Below are 22,959 nucleotides of genomic sequence, written 5' to 3' on the forward strand. Positions count from 1 at the left end.
TTTTACGATGATTATAAGAAATTATCTTAATTATATGTTTAATTTACGATTATGATTGTAAATTTTATTGTAGTTTAGGATATTTCTTATTTTGAATAAAATTAGTGTTTTTTTATATAAAAACACACTAATTTTATTTGAGACGTGTTTTATCCTCTTGCGAATCATTCTTTGATGTTTTCCATTTTTATTAATACTATTTTATTAAAAAAAGAATATAAATTAATGTAATTTGCGAAGGATAAGTTTACCAATCCATTATTGAGTTGAGAAATATGATTGGACGGTGCAATTATTACGTCATTATGCACTAAATACCAACAAAATATCAAAAGATATGATCGGGATCAGGGTGGACAAAATAATTAAAATCTTGGGATGCTCAATTCAAATTAAATAATTAAAATCTTGGGGTGCTCAATTCAAATTAAATAATTAAAATCTTGGGGTGCTCAATTCAAATTAAATAATGTAAATTTATATTTAATTAAATAATTATTTAGTGTAGAATGTAATGGAAGCTTGGATTGTATGAAAAAAGAATGGTCAGTTGGGTTAGGTGGAACGGGATTCGGGTCCATATTTAGATCCCACCAATACCTGATTTAACCATGAACAAATCGACCCAAAAATCTAGTGCATATATTTATGTATAAATGTGTACTTATGATTAGCCAAAAGCAGAAACCAAGATTAGTGCGATTTTAATGGCAAGTTTCATGTGCTCAAGGATTAATGATTACGGAAACAAACCATTAATATGACATAACGATACATATTATTAATTAAATTATTTTTATTAAAAATATTAAGAAGTATAATGATTTATCAGTAATTAATTCTTTATTAAAATTTAAAGAAATGATAGCGGCAAAAAAGGTTAGTGGTAGTCTAATAAGGAAAATTTTACACGAATTTTATTAAGTAAATATCAATAAACTCAAGGACCACTTCATAATAATCATTGATTAAATTTTAATGGAATAATAATTCTTAGTGATCAAGTATTTGGCTCTATAAATAGAGAATATGTCTTTATGTTTAGAATAATGAGAGAATTATTCTAGAGATAGGTAATTTTTTTGTAGCCTCTATTACTTTTGAGATTTATGTTGTAGAGATGAGTTTTATAGGGATGTTGAGCAAATAATTTAGGATATTCCGGGTTTTGGTATAGATATTAAATTTTAGTATACATGTGATATTATGTGTTTGTGCTTTTAGTGATCTCTAAATCTATTGTGGATTGTTGTTCACCTATAGAGATATATAAAGCCGAACTATATTTAATCTCGTCTTTTACGCATGTATTATTCTATGTTGATCTCGTTTTTGTTATTTTCCAATTTCAAATTGGGTTGGGAGAGTCGTCATCATATCTAAGTATTCGATCCGGATTAATCAATTAATAAATTTGATACAATTGGTTATAAAAAAAAATCAATAAGATGATGCATTGCCAATAGTAGATGGAGATCATTTGAATAATTTCAAAACAATATCTTTTATTTAATAAACTTTTCATCAAAACCATTCTTTGAATCTAACATAATTGACGATGGACAATAAAAAATCACACAAAAACCAATGGAGGTGCCTATAAATATATGCAACCTAAGCGTTTGGGTCATTCAAAACACAGAGCTTTTAATTTTCAGCACACTAAATAAAATGTCTGCTCAAGTTTCTGCAAATCTTGTTCTAAATCAAGATAACATGTCCAAGGAAAACCGGCGTCTTGCCGACTTCGATCCCGGCCTGTGGGGGGACATTTTCCTCTCTTCTCCTGTTGAAATGGTACGTACGTTCGAAAAACTCGTGTTTATGTTGTTTCGAAGCAGTTCCTTAGAATGAATCTAGAGCTTATCGAACTTGAACAGGATATGGATGCTATAACTCAACTTGGGTACGAAGAATTGAAGGAAAAAGTGAGGAGAATGCTGGTGACTAATATTGCTAAGCCATCACAAAAGGTGCACGTAATTGATGCAGTCCAGCGCTTTGGTGTGGCTTACCATTTCGAGAAAGAGATAGAAGAAGCCTTACAAATCATACATGATCATCATTGTAGTCATGTTCAGGTCGACGATGATCTCTGCACTACTGCTGTTCGATTCCGTCTGCTAAGAGAGCACGGCTTCGATGTCCATTGCGGTATGCCTTGATTTCCTACAAAGATTTCTATTATACATGTATATAACCCACTTCCTTAAACTTGTTTGCTGATTAAGTAGATACATTCAACAAGTTCAAAGATGAGAACGGGAAGTTCAAAGAATCCTTAATCAGTGATGTGAAAGGCATGCTCGAATTGAACGAAGCTGCAAATTTTCAAGTGCATGGAGAGGATATACTAGAAGAAGCTCTTTCATTCACTAAATTGCAGCTAAAGTTGGCAGAACCAAAGGTCGACTATCCTCTCTCGGCAGAGATCGCCGGTGCTCTAAACCGATCCCTTCGCAAGAGCTTGCCGAGGCTGGTTGCTAGCAGCTATATCCCCATATATGAAGCATATGGAAACCATGACCAAAACTTATTGAAATTTGCAAAGTTAGACTTCAAAATACTGCAACATTTGCACAAGAAGGAGATAAAAGAGATAAGCAGGTAATAACATATAAACAAGTCTACTAATAACATATGTTTATCAACATAATTTCCTTTCTTTTTTTATCGTATTTCAGGTGGTGGAAAAGTTTGGATTTTGCTACCAATTTCCCCTTTGCACGAGACAGAATGGTGGAATGTTATTTGTGGATAAATGGAGTTTACTTTGAACCGCATTACTCTATTGCTAGAACTTTTATGACCAAAGTACTATGCCTCACATCACTTATTGATGATATTTATGATGCCTATGGCACAAATGAAGAACTTGAACTCTTTACAAACGCAATCAACAGGTGATTTAAAGCATACATCCACCTTCAGAAGCAATTTTTTTTTATTGAATTATACAGAATTAACCACTTGAACTCTTTGACATATTGCAGGTGGGATATCATCTGCATAGATCAACTTCCGGAATACATGAAAAAATGCTATACCATACTCTTGAATGTTTATAAAGAAATGGAAGATTTGATGTCGGAACAAGGAAAATCATATCGTATCCAGTACGCAATAGAAGCGGTATATACTTTAGTCTGAAATCTTATTCAATAATAACAGTTGGTTTTTGTTAAATTTTTGTTTTCCTGATTGTTGATAGATGAAAATACAATGTGAAGCCTACTATGCTGAGTTCAAATGGCTCCATGAAAATTACGTCCCCACTTTTGAGGAGTATATGTCTGTTGCATTAGTTACTTCTACTTATCAGCTGCTCACTGTTGTAGCATTCGTTGGCATGGAAGATGGCATTACAAAAGAGACTTTCATTTGGGCATTTAATGACCCCAAGATTCTTCGAGCTTCAACAATTATTTGTAGGCTGATGGATGATGTTGTTACGCACCAGGTACATTTATTTTCTGCAATGCTTACAGGCCTAATATAAAACCATCCTTCTTTTTATTACAATGTTTTTTTTTCTTTTGTAGTTCGAGCGAGGGAGAGAACATCCTCCTTCCGCGGTCGAGTGCTACATGAAACAATACGGCGCACCGGTGCAAGCTGCATACGACGAGTTAAACAATCAAATAAAGGGTGCTTGGATGGATATGACTGAAGGGTTCTTGAAACCAACGGCGGTGCCGACGTCGGCTCTTGATCGAATTCTCAACCTTTCAAGGGTTCTTGATCTGTTTTACAAGAACGACGATGGTTACACGTTTGTTTGTGATTCAGTGAAAGATGGCATCACTTCCTTGTTGATTGAACCCATCTCAGTTTGACCCCAACAATGCTTTCAGATGTCCTTTGTTAAATAAATAAATATGTTGTGCTGGGAAGCATATAATGCTTCAATTTCTCTCTAGTTTGTTTGGTGTTTATTATGTATTGTCTCTGTTGTCTTAACGAAGCTTTATGCTTTTAAAAGATATGATCAAGTTTGAATAGAATAGACTCAAACCGTATGTTGAGTGAATAATTTTTTATCCAATTTACAGAGCATGATTGCTATACATCTTAACTTGGTGACTAATGGAATCTGGCAGAGAAACTATATGAGATTGGCTCAAATTATAGGATTTCCGACTGGAGAAACTCGACTATTGCTTTGACAACTTGGTGATGTTATAAACGGAATACTTGTGCAAGGTTCCTCCGAGCCTTGTTTTGCTGATATCGGTATTGACTACATTCCGGTCCGGATCACGTCATGCAATTTCACAGTTCCAGCAGACTCACCCTCCTCTTAAGCAAGAGCCCTTCAGAATATCATCATTGCGATTCCATCGTTGAAACATTCTCTCTTGTGAGTCTAGGGCAGTAAACGAGTCGAGTTTGAGTATTATTAAGCTTAATTTAACTCAAAATTTAAAATTGATCTCGACTTGACTTGAAAATTCACAAGCTTAAAGTTTTCAAGCTCGACTTGTATGTTGTGGAATTCGGGTTAATTTCCACCAATAACAGATTCACTATCTAGGTGACTAGTGTGAAAACGATTGTACTAAAAATCACCCAAGGTAGATTCCCAGGAAAGAGGAGGGGTCACAATGGTCCCTCTTAAAACCCACTTTCCTTAGATAGAACTACCAAGACAAGTAATTTTAATAGGACAATAATTAACAACAACTATACCTGACAATAGCTATTAAATAGACATAAAGAGAACACCAAAATTTAACGAGGTTAGGCCAAAATTATGTATACCTCCTCGAACACTACTAAAATAATATTTCACTAATAGAGGAAATATTACAAAGAGAAAGAAAGAATACAAATAGCCTTTAATATAGAAGAAGACTTATATTTGAGGGATGCTAAACTAAGGAGGAGGAGGAGGAGGGCTCTATTTATAACAAAAGAATTTCCCCTCCTCCTTATACAAAACCAATGTGGGATATTTTCCAAAAACCAACAAATCTCCACCTTGGCAAATTCCACACACGTCTCTAAAAAAATCCAATCTTCAGTAGTGTCTGCAAATTCATCTTTCAATTTGTAACAATATTGACCAAGTCTAAACAATGTTTAAACTTGACCGTAGTTACCACTTTTGTCAACATATCAGCAGGATTCTCAGTGGTCCGAATCTTCTGGATTATGACTCCACCTTATTCTAGAATCTCTCGTACAAAGTGATATCGAACATCGACGTGCTTCGTTCTTGCTTGCTAAACCTGGTTCTTTGCTAAATGAATAGCACTCTGACTGTCACAATGCATTTTGATGTGCTTCTGTTCCATTCCCAATTCACCAAGCAACCCTTGAAGCCAAATTGCCTCCTTCACAGCCTCTGTAACTGCCATATACTCTGCCTCTGTAGTAGACAAAGTCACTGTTGACTGTAAGGTGGACTTCCAACTGACTGGTGCCTTTGCAAAAGTAAACACATAACCAGTAGTTGATCGACGCTTGTCCAAATCACCTGCATAGTCTGAATCACAATACCCAACTACACACTGACCATCTTGTTTGTCCTGCTGAAAGACCAAATCAACATCTACGGTATTCAGAATATACCGCAGAATCCATTTCACAGCTTCCCAATGCTCCTTTCCAGGATCATGCATATACCTACTCATAACCTCAACTGCCTATGAAATATCGGGTCTTGTACACACCATTGCACCGAGCTTGAAATGAGGAGCAATAGGTATACTAACTGGTTTTGACTTCTCATTCATGCCAAAACATTTTAGTACCTTCCTCAGATATTCTTTCTGAGATAAACAAAGCCTCCCCAATTTCTTATCCCTTGATATCTCCATGCCTAGAATCTTCTTTGCTTCACCAAGATCCTTCATCTCAAACTCCCTGTTCAATTGAGTCTTTAGTTTTGCAATTTCTGTCTAACTCCTAGAAGCTATCAGCATATCATCAACATAAAGAAGAAGATATATATAGGATCCATCTTGTAGCTTGCGTAAATACACACAATGATCATATTTGCTTCTTGTGTACTTCTGCCCTATCATAAACTTATCAAATCGCTTGCACCACTGTCTTGGAGATTGCTTCAATCCCTATAGCGATTTTTCTAATTTGCACACCATCTCTTCTTTTTCAGCAACTTTGAATCCATCTGGCTGAGTCATGTATATTTCCTCATCCAAGTCTCCATGTAAAAATGCAGTTTTTACATCCATCTGAACTAGTTCCAAATCCAACTGTGCTACCAAAGCCAACAAAATTCTGATGGAGGAATGTTTTACAACTGGAGAAAATACTTCATTATAATCAACTCCCTCCGTTTGAGCGTAGCCTTTAGCCACCAATCTTGCTTTGTAGCAGATGTTATTCTTGTCAGGAAATCCATCTTTCTTTGTATATACCCACTTGCACCCAATTACCTTCTTTCCCTTCGGAAGACTAGCTAGTTTCCACGTCTGATTCTTTTGAAGGGATTGCATTTCTTTATTCATGACGATCCTCCACTTTTTATGTTCTGAACTTTGGACTGCTTCATTAAAAGTGGCAGGAACGTCATCGATTGCAATTGGTGATGCAAAAGAGACCATATCAGCATAACGAGAAGGTTGTCTAATGGTCCTTTTCCCTTTCTGAGTGCAATTGATTCATGTTGCTGTGGAGGTTCTTGGGTCTGAACCTCTTCTTCATCTGACTATTCTTCTACCATAGGAGAGTCAACATCAGTTTCTTTACTAGCTGGGTCAATTTTTCTTCCTTCAAACTCCACATGTTTGGGAGTTCCATCTGTCTGCTCCAATTTTTCTGAAGTCACCTTTCTCAACATGGTAGATTCATCAAAGGTAACATCCCTGCTGAAGATTATTTTCTTTGTTTCTGGACACCAAAGACGATAGCCTTTCACACCAGAGGTGATCCCCATAAAGATCGCCTTTTTGCTCTTGGATCCAGCTTTGACTCCTTAACATGATAGTATGCAGTGGAACCAAACACATATAAGGAATCATAATCTGTAGCAGGTACTCCAAACCATTTCTCTAATGGTGTTTTACTACCAATAGCAGTCGATGGTAAGCGGTTGATAAGGTGACAAGCATAGACCAAAGTCTCAGCCCAAAATTCTTTGCCTAACCCAGCATTAGACAACATACACCGAACCTTCTCCATTAATGTTTGGTTCATATGCTCTGCCACCCCATTCTGTTGTGGTGTACTTCTCACAGTGAAGTGCCTGAAAATACCTTCTTCTTCACAGACTTTTAGAAATGGATCATTTTTGTACTCTCCACCATTATCTGTATGGAGACGTTTGATTTTTCTACCTGTTTGAGTCTCCACCATCTTTTTCCATTTAAGGAAAAATCCTAGCACCTCATCATTTGTCTTCATTGTATACACCCAAACTCTCCGGGAAAAATCATCAACAAAGGTGACATAATAGTGTGTTCCTCCCAATGAAGTTGTCTTGGAAGGCCCCCATACATCTGAATGAACATAATCCAAAATACCTTTAGTATCATGGATTGTTGTTCCAAATTTTACCCTTGTTTTCTTCCCTTTGATGCAATGCTCACAAAAAGCTAATTTGCAAGCCCGAGCACCCTTCAATGATCCTTGATCTATCAGTAATTTCAAGGATTTTTCACCAGCATGCCCCAAGCGCATATGCCATAACCTGGTTTCTTCTGACTCCTGTTCATCAGTAGAAGCTGCCACTGCTACTGTCCCAACAATTGTACTACCCAGAAAGTAATACACATTGTTTCTTTTCCGGATTCCCTTCATTATCACTAGTGCACCAGAGATAATCCTCATAATCCCATCTTTTGCCCTCACTTCTAAACCTTTTAACTCTAAGGTTCCCACAGAGATGAGATTTCTCATTAAATCTGGTAGATAATGAACACCTGTTAAGGTTTTGATTGATCCATCCTGATTCCTCAAGTGAATTGAACCAATCCCAAGTGTGTCAAGAGGGGAATTATTTGCTGTGTAGACAATTCCACCTTTTAGTTCTTTAAAATCAAAGAACCATTCTCTATTGGGGGTCATATGGTGGCTACAAGCTGAATCTAACAGCCATGAACTGGAATAGCTAGTTGATGGCGTAGCAGCCAATGCGAAATCTGAATCTGCATCATCATACTCGACCACATTTGATTATGAGACAGCCTTCCCCCTTTCAGGTTTGCCTTTATTCTTTAGCCTGGGACATTCTTTCTTCTAGTGCCCTTTTTCTCGACAAAAGACACATTCATCTTTGCTCAATCTAGACTTTGACTTCGATCTCCCTCTCATTCCTTTATTCTGACTATTCGAACGACCTCTAACAATAAGAACTTCTGCTTCGACACTTGTGTTTTCTTGTTTGTCTTTCTTTCTCAATTCATAACTATACAAGGCATCAGTTACTTCACTGAGAGACACATCAACCTTCCCATGAAGTAGAGTAGTTTCAAGATACTCAAACTCATAAGGAAGTGATCCCATCAACATTAGAGCCAGATCTTCGTCTTCAAAAGTCACGTCCATATTCATCAGATCAGTCACCAGCTGATTAAAGCTAGTAATGTGATCATTCATAGTGGTACCTGGTACATAGTTGAAGCGGTACAATCTCTTTTTCATATAGAGTTTGTTCTGACCGCTTTTCTTCAAAACTTTCTCCTCGAGTGCCTTCCACAATTTACTTGCAGAAGTTTCCTTAAAAAATGCATACTTCTGCTCTCTAGAAAGACACGATCGAATAATACCACATGCCATTCTATTGATCCTCTTCCATTCTTTCTCCTCAACATCATCTGGTTTCTCTCCTTCAATAGCAATGTCTAGACCCTGCTGAAATAGGGCATCTAGAACCTCACTTTTCCATATGCCGAAATGACCGGTGCCATCAAAAATCTCCACTGCAAATCCAACATTTGTCACATCATTTCTTGCCAAAATTGAAGATGAAGAAGCGTCTTCCATTTCTGCTACAAATTCTATTTAATAGCTGCCAATGTGGAATGTCAATTATCCCAAGGAAATCTTTTTCTGATGTGGAATATTAGCCTAAGCCGCAACCACAAAGCATAATAAAATAAACCAAGAGCTCTGATACCAATTGTTGTGGAATTCAGGTTAATTTCCACCAATAACAGATTCACCTTTAAACTATTATCTAGGTGACTAGTGTGAAAACGATTGTACTAAAAATCACCCCAAGGTAGATTCCCAAGAAAGAGGAGGGGTCACAATGGTCCCTCTTAAAACCCACTTTCCTTAGAAAGAACTACCAAGATAAGTAATTTTAATAGGACAATAATTAACAACAACTATACCCGATAATAACTATTAAATAGACATAAAGAAAACACCAAAATTTAACGAGGTTAGGCCAAAATTATGCCTACCTCCTCGAACACTACTAAAATAATATTTCACTAATAGAGGAAATATTACAAAGAGAAAGAAAGAATAAAAATAGCCTTTAATATAGAAGAAGGCTTATATTTGAGGGATGCTAAACTAAGGAGGAGGATGGCTCTATTTATAACAAAAGAATTTCCCCTCCTCCTTATACAAAACCAATGTGGGATATTTGCCAAAAACCAACATTGTACTTAAAATGAAAAATTGAAGCTCAACTCAACTTGACAACTCGCGAGCTCAAAATTTTCAAGTTCGATTAAAAATAAAAAAAATTAAAGCTTGACTCGAGCTCGAAAAGACTTGAACTTAAGGTATTCTCAAATTTAACTCATTTGCAGCTCAATCTAACCTGAACTTTAAATACGTGAAAGCTTTATATTGTATATATAAAAAAAGAACAATACATAAATGTTAATATTATTAATAATTTAATTTTAAAATTTTAATATATTTTTTTGAATTGCTCGTGAGCTTTCCGAGTTCGATAAGAAGTAGCTTAATTCGGTTCATTAAGAGTATGAATCAAGTTCAATCTCGAGTTAAATTCATTCGATTCAAAAATTGATCAAACTTTACCCAAATCGATTTTGAATAACTCGTAATTTGTCTCCTCTCATTTACAGTCATACTTTACGACACACTTGATCTCATGAAGAACTCTATGAAAAGTGACCATGGGCCTTTCTTGAAAGCATGAACATAACTGAAAGCTCAGTGCAGACGGTAGGGTCATGGATGGGTATATGATTAGAGTTTTTCATGATAATAAGGGGTTTGAAAAGTACAAGTCGGTTGAGGCAGGAAGATCTGTTAAAAAAGCTTGGAAGTCATCGTTAAGGGATTCCAAGTCATTTAAGGAGGTATTGGGAGGCTTACAGCCGGTTGAAGGTAGGAATGGAGAATATGTTGAGAAGGTTCAGTATTCTAATATGCCAGGTAGGGATAATGTGATTCACGTTATGATTGAGAAAGAAAAAGATTGAAGGTCACTTAAAAAAATGATGAGGATAATATGTCTATTCGTATTTCGGAGAAGGAGGTTTCGTGGAGAAATTGTTGTTTGGTGGGAAAAATAAAAAATATGTATAATGAAGACATTATTCAAACATCATTCAGGGTAGAAGGGTTTGATGTGAAGATTAGCACTTGGTATCAGTTTTTGGTTGTTATTCAATTTAAAAATGGAGCTGATCGACAGAGTTGTTGGTCCAACAGAGAGGCATGGATTCTACGTTAGTTTGATGAGTTGGAGATGTTGGAGGGCTACGAGAATAAAGTCAGATTCAAAGTCTGGATGTTGTTGACGGATGTACCCCTTGTAGTGTGGAGTGAGAAGTTCTTCTTGGTCTTGGGAAGCCAGTGGGGTAAAGTGTTACAGATTGACGATGATACTTGTGAGCGAGCGAGGTTTGATGTTGCAAAGATCTGGATGGAAGTTCAATATGCCTCGGACATTCCTGAAAAAGCCTCTATTATCTTAAATGAAAGAATATTATCCATAAAAATTTCAACTGAAGTTCACGAAGAGACCTAAGTGTTCTTAGATGGTTCGTCGACTGGTGGTGGAGCGTCGTGCTCAGAAGTTGTGGCGGCGGATAAAGATACATGGAATGAAGAAGAATTTGTGGAGGGTTTTGTTCCCGATGAAGGCTTTAATGTGGCAGACACACACGTTTTCTCCTGTCAGAGGAGCGACAATATTAATGGAACAGGGGAAACTGTTATTGGGGAACGTGGATATTGGGGTGGAAAGGTGTGCTGCATGTGATGGGAACTTACAAGAGGTTCCGATTTTATTTAATGATGGGCTAATGTTCCAACAGATTGATGATAGTGTTGGGCTTATGGAATTGAATATAGATGTTGATAATCTCTGGCATACCTGAACATTATCCAATAGCTCAAGGCTTGTTGTTGAGTTAATAAATTGACGGAATCGGCCAAGGGGGGTGAATTGGCAATAAAAATTTTGGTGGAAGCTTTTGCAGAAAATTGAAAGAAATTGCACAGTGATTTAGAGTGGTTCGGCTTTCTCAACCAAAGTCTATGTCCACTACCTTAGCTATCCACACTAAGGATTTTCCACAAATTCACTAATTTGTCTTTCTTTTGAGGAAAAAGAGTAACCTTACAAACCCTCAAGAATTATACCCCAAATTCTTGAGAACACTCTCTCCCAAAGAGAACAATACAAATTTGCAAACTTACAAGGAAATCCTCACAAGGTAGATTGTTTGCACAATTCTAGAACAAAGAAAAGAATACTCAAGAATGAATACAATTGAGCACAATAAGTGTTCTTGAAAGTAAAATGAATATTGAATGAAAAATAGGCTTGAAATGCTCAAACTTGAGGTTTGATACTTTCTCTTTGATTCTCTCTTGATTCTAGTTGCTTGATGTTTCTTGTTGCTTATCAATGGCTTCTAAGCTTGCTTAAATACACCTTGAATCACTTCTGAACGTTGGGGATGATTAGAGAAGATAATGTAGCCGTTTTAGTGTGAAAACAATTAATAAAACAGCTTGGAGCGTGGGGGGAATTGGTACCCCCTATGGGGAATCGGTTCCCTAAGTGTAAAATTTAAATATTTCGACCGTTATACAAGGAGGGAATCGGTACCCCCTGGGGGGGGGAATCGGTTCCCTCCGAGCATATTGGAATTCTCGGAGCCAAACCATTCAGGGGGAATCGGTACCCCCATGGGGGGGAATCGGTTCCCTCTGAGCAATCTGAAATTTTTGGCTTTGAAATGGTTCGAAGTACTTTGTAAAATTATTTTGAAATTGTTTTAAGATTAAAACTTAATTTTACACTTGAGTAAGGATTAAAAATGATTTTTGAAAGATTTGGAGTAATGTTTTGATATTCGAATAGTTATATCGAATATACTTAGAAAATCATTTGGAAAATCTTAAAATTCATTTAACTTAATTTGTTATATAGAAATATCAAAATGTTTTCAACAATCTCCCCCTTTTTGATATAACAAAACATTTTAGTAATTTTAAGATTTTGAAATCAAGTTTTGAAATTACTCCCCTTTATTTTAACAATTCTCCCATTTATCATTTAAAACACATTTAACACTTCTCCCCCTTTTTATTAAATAAAAAAGACAATTTAAAGAATTTAAACAAGGTTTTGAAATCATTTAGCCAATTGATTATATATAGTTTAAGCTGCTAAGATCACAAGCAAAAGAAACATTAGCCATTAGTTTTATAATCAATATTCATAATTAATGTGACATGGTAAAATTGGTCATAATGCAATTAATATGTAAATGATGCAAAAATAAACATTAAACTCAAAATGAAAGTGAAAATCAAACCAAATATATAAGCATGTAAGTTCAAACACCCAAAATAAAACAATCCATGAGCATCAAAATGTTTCACAATTAAAAGTTCTGAGTTCGGGACGATAAACCCATTGACCCAAAGACCGAGTTTGATAAACAAATTACTAAAGAGACAACCATAAACCAAGGTTTCTATATTCTTGGAAGGAACAATGTTTATGGAAACTCACTAAAGATGATCTGTGGCAGATTAATCTTTTTTTTATGTTGGATACAATATATCCACCATATATCTATGTTCCTAAGGGAGGAATACCTACCTCCGGATGGTCTAAACCACCAAGAGATCAAATAATGAAGGAATCTATCACGATGAGTTCTTAGGGTACTCTCACTATCATTAGACTTATAGGGTGAATCCACAATCTCTTTTTCAATAAACTTGAGTTATCTAGTCCAAAATGGGTAGCGATTGTGCCGGAATCAATAAAAATGAATTGTCTTAAAAGATAAGATTGAATTCCTATAGTTTCATATCGGAGCTCGTTTTGGACACATACCACATTGGAATAGAAAAATACGGACTAATTGATGATAAACCAAAGGTTTGAGTTTAAATAGTTTATCAAACTTCTAGGATTTAAGAGTAGGAAGATATTGGAAGTCCATATCTTCTATAGCTTGAATTGAAGGGACACGTTCTTCCCGGATTTTGTATGACTCAAAACAAGTATGTTACCTATGATATAGATCTTGTCCATAACCAGGTACGTTGAAACAAGAGTTCATAATGGTCATATTTGGGTTATTTGGATTGGAGGAATAAGAGGTTGATTTTAACTTGAGCTACTAGACAATGTCCTAGGTCGTTTAGGATTAGACATGGTTTAAGAATCAGAATAGAATATGTAACCTGCAAATTTAAACACATGTATGCAATATAATCAAACCCAAAACTCAAATGAGTCCTCAATATTTCAAGGTTCTCTAAACTGAATCCTAAAGGGCAATATTTTGAAAAAACTATTTGGTAAATAATGTTTGAAAATCATAATACGTATAGTTTTTATGAAAACATAATTGAATCAAAAACATCAATTAAAACAACAATTTTTGATTTTTTTTATTTCAAAATTTAAAGATAGTTTTGAAAAATTGAGTGTTTTTGACGAAATTGGTTGTAAAATCATCATATAACCAATGCCCGATGTGATGTTCATCTTAGAACTAATCAAAACTAGTCCTAAGTTCAAAATTCAATGAAATAGAGGATTTTGAAATATTACCTTGAAAATTTAGATTTTATGAGAATGTGATGTTGTTTGCAAGGATTAGAAGTTGAAGAACGATCTAATTCCGACTTGCATTTGATGATTTTGGCAAAAATGGAGATTTAGAGAGAAAGAGAGGATGAACGACGTTTAAGAAAAAAAAGAGGTTTGAGAAAAATAGGGTGTTCTACCCGTAAAAACCAGAACCCCATGGGGGTATCGATTCCCCTACAGGGGGAATCGGTTCCCATTCAAAGGAGGAATCGGTTCTCTTATGGGGTATCGATTCCCTCTGCACTAAAATGCTAAAATCCGATTTTAAACACACAAAATGCTAAATTAATTTTCTCTAGTGGTATTGGCAACTCATATATTGAAAATTAATCATGTTCAAACAATCAAATTAATCTTTAAACTATATTTGAACATAAAGTTAATTTTCATCAAGAATCATAAACTCCCCCTAACTAATAGCAATGAATGCAATCAAAAATTACTATTCTAAGCATTTTTCATTTATTCTTAAAAGTGATAAAATTATTTTAAACACTAAGTGAAGATAGGTTGGTCAAACCTAATTCTCTCCTAAGCGTCCAAAAGCGTCCAAAATCTTTCTTTGTCTAAAGGTTTTGTAAAGATATCCGCTAATTGATGCAAAGTATCAACAAATTCTAGAACTACATCTTCCTTAGTGACATGGTCTCTAATGAAGTGATGTCTTATTTCAATGTGCTTAGTTCTAGAGTGTTGGATGGGATTTTTAGTGAGACAAATAGCACTAGTATTGTCACACTTGATAGGAATAGTACCTATTTCAATTCCATAATCAAAAAGTTATTGTTTCATCCATAAAACTTGTGTACAACAACTACCAGCTGAAATGTATTCGGCAGTGGTAGATAATGCAACACAATTTTGTTTCTTTGAAAACCAAGAAATCAACATATTTCCAAGGAATTGGCAAGTACCGAAGGTGATTTTCCTATCTAATTTGCATCCTCCATAATCCGCATCAGAAAAAGCATGCAAGCTAAAGTTAGAGTCTCTAGGATACCAAAGTCCTAAACTAGGAGTGTCCTTAAGGTATCTAAAGATTTTCTTAACAGCTAGTAAATGTGATTCCTTAGGACATGATTGAAATCTAGCACATAATCAAACACTAAACATAATGTCCGGTCTACTTGCAGTTAGATAAAGCAAAGAGCCAATCATTGACCTATATAATTTAACATCTACATATTTACCTCCTTCATCTAAGTCAAGCTTTGTTGAAGAGCTCATTGGAGTGTCATGAGGTTTCCTATTTTCCAGTCCAAACTTCTTGAGCGTATCTTTGACGTACCTAGCTTGATTGATGAAGATGCCATCTTTTATTTGCTTGATTTGGAGTCCCAAGAAAAATGAGAGCTCCCCTATCATGCTCATTTCGAATTCACTTTGCATTAGCTTAGAAAATTCTTGACAAAGAACATTATTAGTAGAACTAAATATTATATCATCAACATAAATTTGAACTACTAATAAATCTTTACCTTTATGCTTTAAAAATAATGTAGTGTCAACCTTCCTTTTTGAAAAACCTTTTTCAATTAAAAAATTTGACAATCTTTCATACCAAGCTCTAGGAGCTTGTTTTAAAACATAAGTACTTTTGTCAATTTAAGAACATAATCCAGAAATTTTGAATCTTCAAAACCTGGAGGTTGTTCCACATACACTTCTTTTATAAAACCATTTAAAAATGCACTTTTAACATCCATTTGATATAATTTAAATTAATGAAAACATGCAAATGCTAATAACATTCTAATTACTTCTATCCTAGCTACGGGAGCGTATGTTTCATCGTAGTCTATGCCCTCTTCTTGAGTATACCCTTGAGAAACAAGTCTAGCCTTGTTTCTCACTATATTACCACTCTCATCAAGATTATTCCTAAATACCCATCTAGTACCTACAGTAGATTTATTACTAGGCCTTTCAACTAATGTCCATACTTTACTTCTCTCAAATTGATTTAACTCTTCTTGCATAGCCATAATCCAATGTTCATCATTTAATGCTTCTTTAATATTCTTAGGCTCTATGCATGAGATAAATGCAACATAATTACAAATATTTCTAAGAGAAGATCGAGTTGTTACCCCTTTGGATGGATCACCTATAATTTCACCATCCTTGACATAGTTGTACTCTCTTGGATAAGATATTTCCCTTTCTTCAATGGTTGGATTCTCAAGAGGATCACGAGTTTCCTCATTTTTCGTTTCTTCCTTTGTTGATGGTTCTCCAACGTCATGTCTAACGTCATTTGTATTTATAACACCTACATCATCATTCACACAAGAATCCTTCCTCGGAAGGGGATTATCATTGAAAACAACATGTATAGACTCTTCTACAACTAAAGTTCTTTTATTAAATACTCGATAAGCTTTAGAATTTAAGAAATAACCCAAAAAAATTCCTTCATCACTTTTAGCATCAAATTTGCCAAGGTTTTCTTTACCGTTGTTTAAAACAAAACATTTACATCCAAAAGGATGAAAATAGCTAATGTTAGGCTTTTTATTTTTGAAAATTTCATATAGAGTTTTCTTTAAAATTGGCCTAATCATTACTCGATTTATAACATAAAAAGCGGTATTTGTGGCTTCTGCCCAAAAATATTTTGGCAAATTATTTTCACAAAGCATGGTTCTAGCCATTTCTTCTAAAGTTCAATTTTTCCTTTCAACAACTCCATTTTGTTGAGGAGTTCTAGGTGCTGAAAAATTGTGGCTAATACCATTAGAATTACAAAACTCAGTAAATCCAAGATTTTCAAATTTAGTGACATGATCACTCCTAACACTAGTTATAGAGTAACCTTTATCGTTTTGGATTACTTTTGAAAACGTGATGAATTTTTCTAATGCTTCATCTTTAGTACTTAAGAATAGAACCCAAGTATATCTAGAATAGACATCTACCAAGACAAATGCATATTGTTTTCCACCCAAGCTAGTAGTCCTAGTTGGCCCAAAAAGATCTATATGGATCAATTGTAATACTCTACTAGTTGATATATCATTAATGGACTTAAAAGAAACTCGCTTTTGTTTTCCTTTAGCATAAGCATCACAGATTTTATCATTATCAAATTTCAGTTTAGGCAGCCCTCGAACCAATTCTCCTTGAACTAACCGTTGCAAAACACTCATGCTAGCATGTCCTAGTCTCCTATGCCATAACCAACTATCGTGCTCATCCTTTGCAACTAGGCATAAATTAGTCATTTCTATAGAGTCTAAATGCACCATGTAAATGTTTCCTATTCTATGACCAACAAGCATAATCAAAGTAGATGCAATGTTAATCAATTTTGCAAACACATAATTTAAAAATAAGACATTGTATCTTTTGTCAAATTCATCTAATCAAATTATGCTTTAATCCATTCACATACAAAACATTATGCAATGTTGATAATCGAGATTAAGAGCACATGCATAAAGTTTTTGAAAATGTTATGCATTAAAACTTTATAATAAAAAAATATGCATAATCATTAAGAAAAATTTAAGGTCAAAATTTTGCAAAACCAAAGTTTTTGAAAATCGATATCAATTGTTAAAGAGATATCAATTACATTTTAAAACCAATTTTGACCAAAAATTAATATGATAAACTAGAGTTTATAAAATATTACCAAAAATTATTATGTTCATCATACAATATTTTTCAACATATATGAGACAAAACATAATCATTTAGAATTATTTAACATTTAAAACCTCATGCATGCATAAACTAAATGAGCAACCAAATAAAATAAAAAAACATTAAGTTTAGAGGTTACCCATTCCTTTTTCATGTGTGGCTAAAGCATCTTGAATATCATCATCTTCATCACCATTGCTCCCACACACCTACAAGATACATTTAAGTAGATTTTGGTATCCAAATTGCTTTGGATCCGTGAACATTAGTTTCAATGCCTCTTGTTCCTTTTTGAACTCATACTTGTCTAATTTTAAATTGTTTTCCTTTCTTTAAAGGGCAAGTATGTTCCTTATGACTATGATAATGACAATGTGAACATATTGCCATTAGTGAACTAGATGAATTATTTAGAATGATCTCTCTTTCTCTTGTTAAACATTCAAGCTTATCTTTCAAATTAAAATTTTCTTTTTCAATACTTTCAAATTTCATTTTTGAGAGTTCTAAATCCTTCTTCAAGATTTCATTTTGATTTTCAAAATCCATTTTTATTTCTAGAAGAAGTTTGTTTAATTTGAAAATTTCTTTTTCAAAGTTTTCATATTTTATTTTTGAAAGCTCTAACTCCTTTCTCAACATTTCATTTTGATTTTCCAAGTCTGTTTTAGCTTTCAAAAGAAGATCATTTTTAGCAATAAATTTAGAAATTAATTTATTGTATTTGGAGTTCATGGTCTCAAACTTCGAAAATAATTTATCATAAGCATCTTGTAACTCAATAAAAGATTTTGAATTTGATATATTTGAGTTAGAAGATACCTTTGACTCCGTGAGAGCTAATAGAGACATCACTTTTATTGGTTCTTCTTCTTCCTTGTCTCTATAGATCTCCTCAAGCTTATCCCACATTTCCTTGGCACTTGAACAAGAAGAAACTCCTTTATATACATTAGGATCAATTGCACAACACAACATGTGCATAACCTTTGAGTTTTGTTGAGCTTCCTTCCGTTCTTGAACACTCCACTTCTTTGCCTTCTTAGTAGGAGATGAATATCCTTTCTTGATTATCATCCAAGCTTCCATATCAAATGCTTTGATGAATATCATCATACACCTCTTCCAATGACGATAATTTGTTCCATTGAAGTGTGGAGGCACGTCAATAGGTCTAGATTCTTCTATGGAGAATGAACCGGAAGTGGACGCCATCTTTATCGATTTAACTCTTCCCGGATCTACTCAAGAGGCGGTTAAACCTTCAAATGAGTTAGGCTCTGATACCAATTGTTGAGTTAATCGATTGACGGAATCGGCCAAGAAGGGGTTGAATTGGTAATAAAAATTTTGGTGGAAGCTTTTGCAGAAAATTGAAAGAAATTGCACAGTGATTTAGAGTGATTCGACTTTCTCAACCAAAGTCTACATCCACTACCTTAGCTATCCACACTAAGGATTTTCCACAAATTCACTAATTTGTCTTTCTTTTAAGGACAAAGAGTAACCTTACAAACCCTCAAGAATTATACCCCAAATTCTTAAGAACACTCTCTCCCAAAGAGAACAATACAAATTTGCAAACTTACAAGGAAGTCCTCACAAGGTATATTGTTTGCACAATTCTAGAAAAAAGAAAAGAACACTCAAGAATGAATACAATTGAGCACAATAAGTGTTCTTGAAAGCAAAATGAATATTGAATGAAAAATAGGCTTGAAATGCTCAAACTTGAGGTTTGATGCTTTCTCTTTGATTCTCTCTTGATTCTAGTTGCTTGATGTTTCTTGTTGTTGATCAATGGATTCTAAGCTTGCTTAAATACACCTTGAATCACTTCTGAACGTTGAGGATGATTAGAGAAGATAATGTAGCCGTTTTAGTGTGAAAACAATTAATAAAACAACTTGGAGTGTGGGGGGAATCGGTTCCCTAAGTGTAAAATTTAAATATTTCGACCGTTATACAAGGGGGGAATCGGTTCCCTCCGAGCATACTAGAATTCTCGGAGCCAAACCATTTAGGGGGGAATCGGTTCCCTCTGAGCAATCTGGAATTTTTGGCTTTGAAATGGTTCGAAATACTTTGTAAAATTATTTTGAAATTGTTTTAAGATTGAAACTTAATTTTACACTTGAGTAAGGATTAAAAATGATTTTTGAAAGATTTGGAGTAATGTTTTGATATTCGAATAGTTATATCGAATATACTTAGAAAATCATTTGGAAAATCTTAAAATTCATTTAACTTAATTTGTTATATCGAAATATCAAAATGTTTTCAACACTTGTGGATATTTCCATTGAAGAGGTGTCTTCAATAAGAGTTTTGGAAGAGGACCAATTGGATAATTCTAGAGTGAGGGCCTATACGCAACCCCCGAAGCCTTCCCAGAAAATCCCCAAATCTCAAAATAATGTTTGTTATTCCAGTTCTGATAATGGGGCTGTGACAAAAGATTTGTTCGAAGATTTCATTTCAAGATGGAAGTTTATTGAAGTTCTTGTTTTAGGCAGTATTTTCACTTGGTTTAGGGGCGGGCCAAATGTGGCAGCTAGTAGATTGGATAGGATTCTGATTTCTACTGACATTACTTATGTTCTCCCTGGGTTGATACAGTTTACATTACCACAAAGTTTATCAGATCACAACCGGGTTGTGCTTAAAGAAAGGAAACAAAGGAAACTATTTAGGCCTTTTAAATAGTTCAACCATTGGGCTGATGATCCGATTCTATTTGATCGTATTAAGCATGTGTGGGAGTCAAATAGAGGAATAAACATTATGCAGTCTTTGTTTCTAACTAAGGAGATGACAAAAGAAAGGGAGAGATCTATTAGAGAATCCAATCCTGACTCCGCAGAAAAAATTGGGAAGTTAATTGATGACTTAGAAAAAAGGTGCATTTAAAATCCTAGTTTAGCTTCTACTCAGTCGGAACTTGCTGAAATGAAAGCGCGATTGTGGGTAGTTTTTAGGACAGAAGAAAGAGAGTGTCTTCAAAAGTCTAGACTCAGGTGGTTTAAAGAAGGGGATAAAACACAAAGTTTTTTCATTTAACTACTTTAAAAAGAGCAAAGGTAAACCGGATTTCTAAGCTAAAGGCCCATAATTCACTTTTAAAGCATCAAGTAAGGATTCAACCAGCCTTTATGAGTCATTTTCGGGTTAATTATAATGATATGAGATCTATTCCAGTTAAGAAATTGGATATTCCGCTCAAGAGATTATGTGTTGCCACTAGAAGGTTCATTGAGAGGCCTTTTTCAGAAGAAGAGGTATGGTTCGTAGTTAATTCGTCCGATGGTTTGAGAGCGCCGGGCCCAAATGGGTTTAGCTTGGATTTTTTCAAAAAATTCTGGATGGTTATTAAGGTCGATGTTATGCAGTTCATGGCCGATTTCTTTTGGGGCAGAATTGAGGATCTTTCTTTTAACAAATCCTATATCGCTCTAATCCCAAAGAAAGGAGAGGTTGTCTATCCAGAGGACTACAAACCAATCTCATTGGTGGGAAGCTTGTACAAAATTGTGTCCCGGGTTTTGGCTAAGAGAATGGTCAGTTGTTTACAAGAAGTGTTGGGGGAGAATCAATTTGCCTTTATTTCGGTTAAGCAGATTGCGGAATACATCCTAATAGCTAATGAGGTCATTGGCGATATTTCCAAAAGAAAGAAAGAAGCTATGATGTTCAAGGCAGATTTTAGTAAAGCGTATGACACGGTTGACTGGCACTTTCTCAACCTGATTCTTAAGAAGATGGGTTTTGGTAAAAGATGAAGAAAGTGGGTTCATTTCTGTATTTCGACTCCGTCCATTGCTGTTCTAGTAAATGTGAAGCCTACTATGCTGAGTTCAAATGGCTCCATGAAAATTAAATCCCCACGTTTGAGGAGTATATGTGTGTCGCATTAGTTACTTCTACTTATCAGCTGCTCACAGTTGTTGCATTCGTTGGCATGGAAGATGACATTACAAAAGAGACTTTCATTTGGGCATTTAATGACCCAAGATTCTTCGAGCTTCAACAATTATTTGTAGGCTGATGGATGATGTGGTTACGCACCAGGTACATCATTTATTTTCTGCAATGCTTACAGGCCTAATATAAAACCATCCTTTGTTTTTATTACAATGTTTTTTTCTTTTGTAGATCGAGCGAGAGAGAGAACATCCTCCTTCCGCGGTCGAGTGCTACATGAAACAATACGGTGCACCGGTGCAAGTTGCTTACGACGAGTTAAACAAGCAAATAAAGGGTGCTTGGATGGATATGACTGAAGGGTTCTTGAAACCAACGGCGGTGCCGACGTCGGCTCTTGATCGAATTCTCAACCTTTCAAGGGTTCTTGATCTGTTTTACAAGAACGACGATGGTTATACGTTTGTTTGTGATTCAGTGAAAGATGGCATCACTTCCTTGTTGATTGAACCCATCTCAGTTTGACCCCAACAATGCTTTGAGATGTCCTTTGTTAAATAAATAAATATGTTGTGCTGGGAAGCATATAATGCTTCAATTTACCTCTAGTTTGTTTGGTGTTTATTATGTATTGTCTCTGTTGTCTTAACGAAGCTTTATGCTTTTAAAAGAAATGATCAAGTTTGAATAGAATAGACTCAACTCGTATGTTGAGTGAATAAATTTTAGTTTTATATTTACATGTTGCTTTTGAGTCCATATTTTTATTAGTTTTTGGAACAAGTTGTCTTGCCTCTCGTCAGGGAACTTTGCAAGGCTTTTGTTGGGAAAATTACACTTTTAACAATCAAACTATAGCTTTTGTTCCGTTTTAGTTTTTAAACTTTGTTCTTTTTTCAAAACTATGCATAACGTTTACTTTAAATTTCAATTTGGTAACCAATCATTAAAACTTAGCGGGAGCGATGACATGAAATTATTTTACCTTTTTCGATATTTCGTGCATCTTGTGATATAAATTCTACGTCATTGGTGCCGTAAGTTTTTAACAGTGGGTTCTAAATTGAAACCTAAAGTAAATGTAGGTATGGTTTTGAAAAAAAACTTAGGTATTGAAATGGACAAAAGTAATAATTCAAGTACTAAATGTGTGTTTTACCCTTTTTTATTTGGATACGTGAAGTTTTATGGATAGAATAATTAATTAGTATTGTTTATTTTTTAAAATAAGGGTAAACTACGTGTTTAGTATTTAAACTATAAGTTTTAGTTCATTTTATTACCTAAACTTTCATTTTTTAAAAAATCATATCTACATTTAGTTTAGATTTCAATTTGGTACCTATATTATTTATTAATCAATT

General features: G+C 34.7%; 2 protein-coding genes across 2 annotated transcripts; both read left to right on the forward strand.

The window, feature by feature from the left end:
- Positions 1-1,622: 1,622 nt before the first annotated feature.
- Positions 1,623-3,851, forward strand: LOC120167217 ((+)-delta-cadinene synthase isozyme A-like). Its single transcript, XM_039176297.1, has 7 exons — positions 1,623-1,797; positions 1,881-2,154; positions 2,235-2,607; positions 2,685-2,903; positions 2,994-3,132; positions 3,212-3,460; positions 3,543-3,851. Exons 1-7 carry the CDS (start codon positions 1,672-1,674, stop codon positions 3,834-3,836), a joined length of 1,674 nt encoding a protein of 557 aa, XP_039032228.1. The 5' UTR covers positions 1,623-1,671; the 3' UTR covers positions 3,837-3,851.
- Positions 3,852-21,565: 17,714 nt separating this feature from the next.
- Positions 21,566-22,189, forward strand: LOC120167216 ((+)-delta-cadinene synthase-like). The gene is made up of 2 exons (XM_039176296.1): positions 21,566-21,742; positions 21,827-22,189. Exons 1-2 carry the CDS (start codon positions 21,719-21,721, stop codon positions 22,118-22,120), a joined length of 318 nt encoding a protein of 105 aa, XP_039032227.1. The 5' UTR covers positions 21,566-21,718; the 3' UTR covers positions 22,121-22,189.
- Positions 22,190-22,959: the final 770 nt, after the last annotated feature.

The sequence above is a fragment of the Hibiscus syriacus genome, unplaced genomic scaffold (genome assembly GCF_006381635.1).
Source record: "Hibiscus syriacus cultivar Baekdansim isolate YM2019G1 unplaced genomic scaffold, ASM638163v2 tig00111671_pilon, whole genome shotgun sequence".
In the NCBI taxonomy this organism is placed as follows: Eukaryota; Viridiplantae; Streptophyta; class Magnoliopsida; order Malvales; family Malvaceae; genus Hibiscus; species Hibiscus syriacus.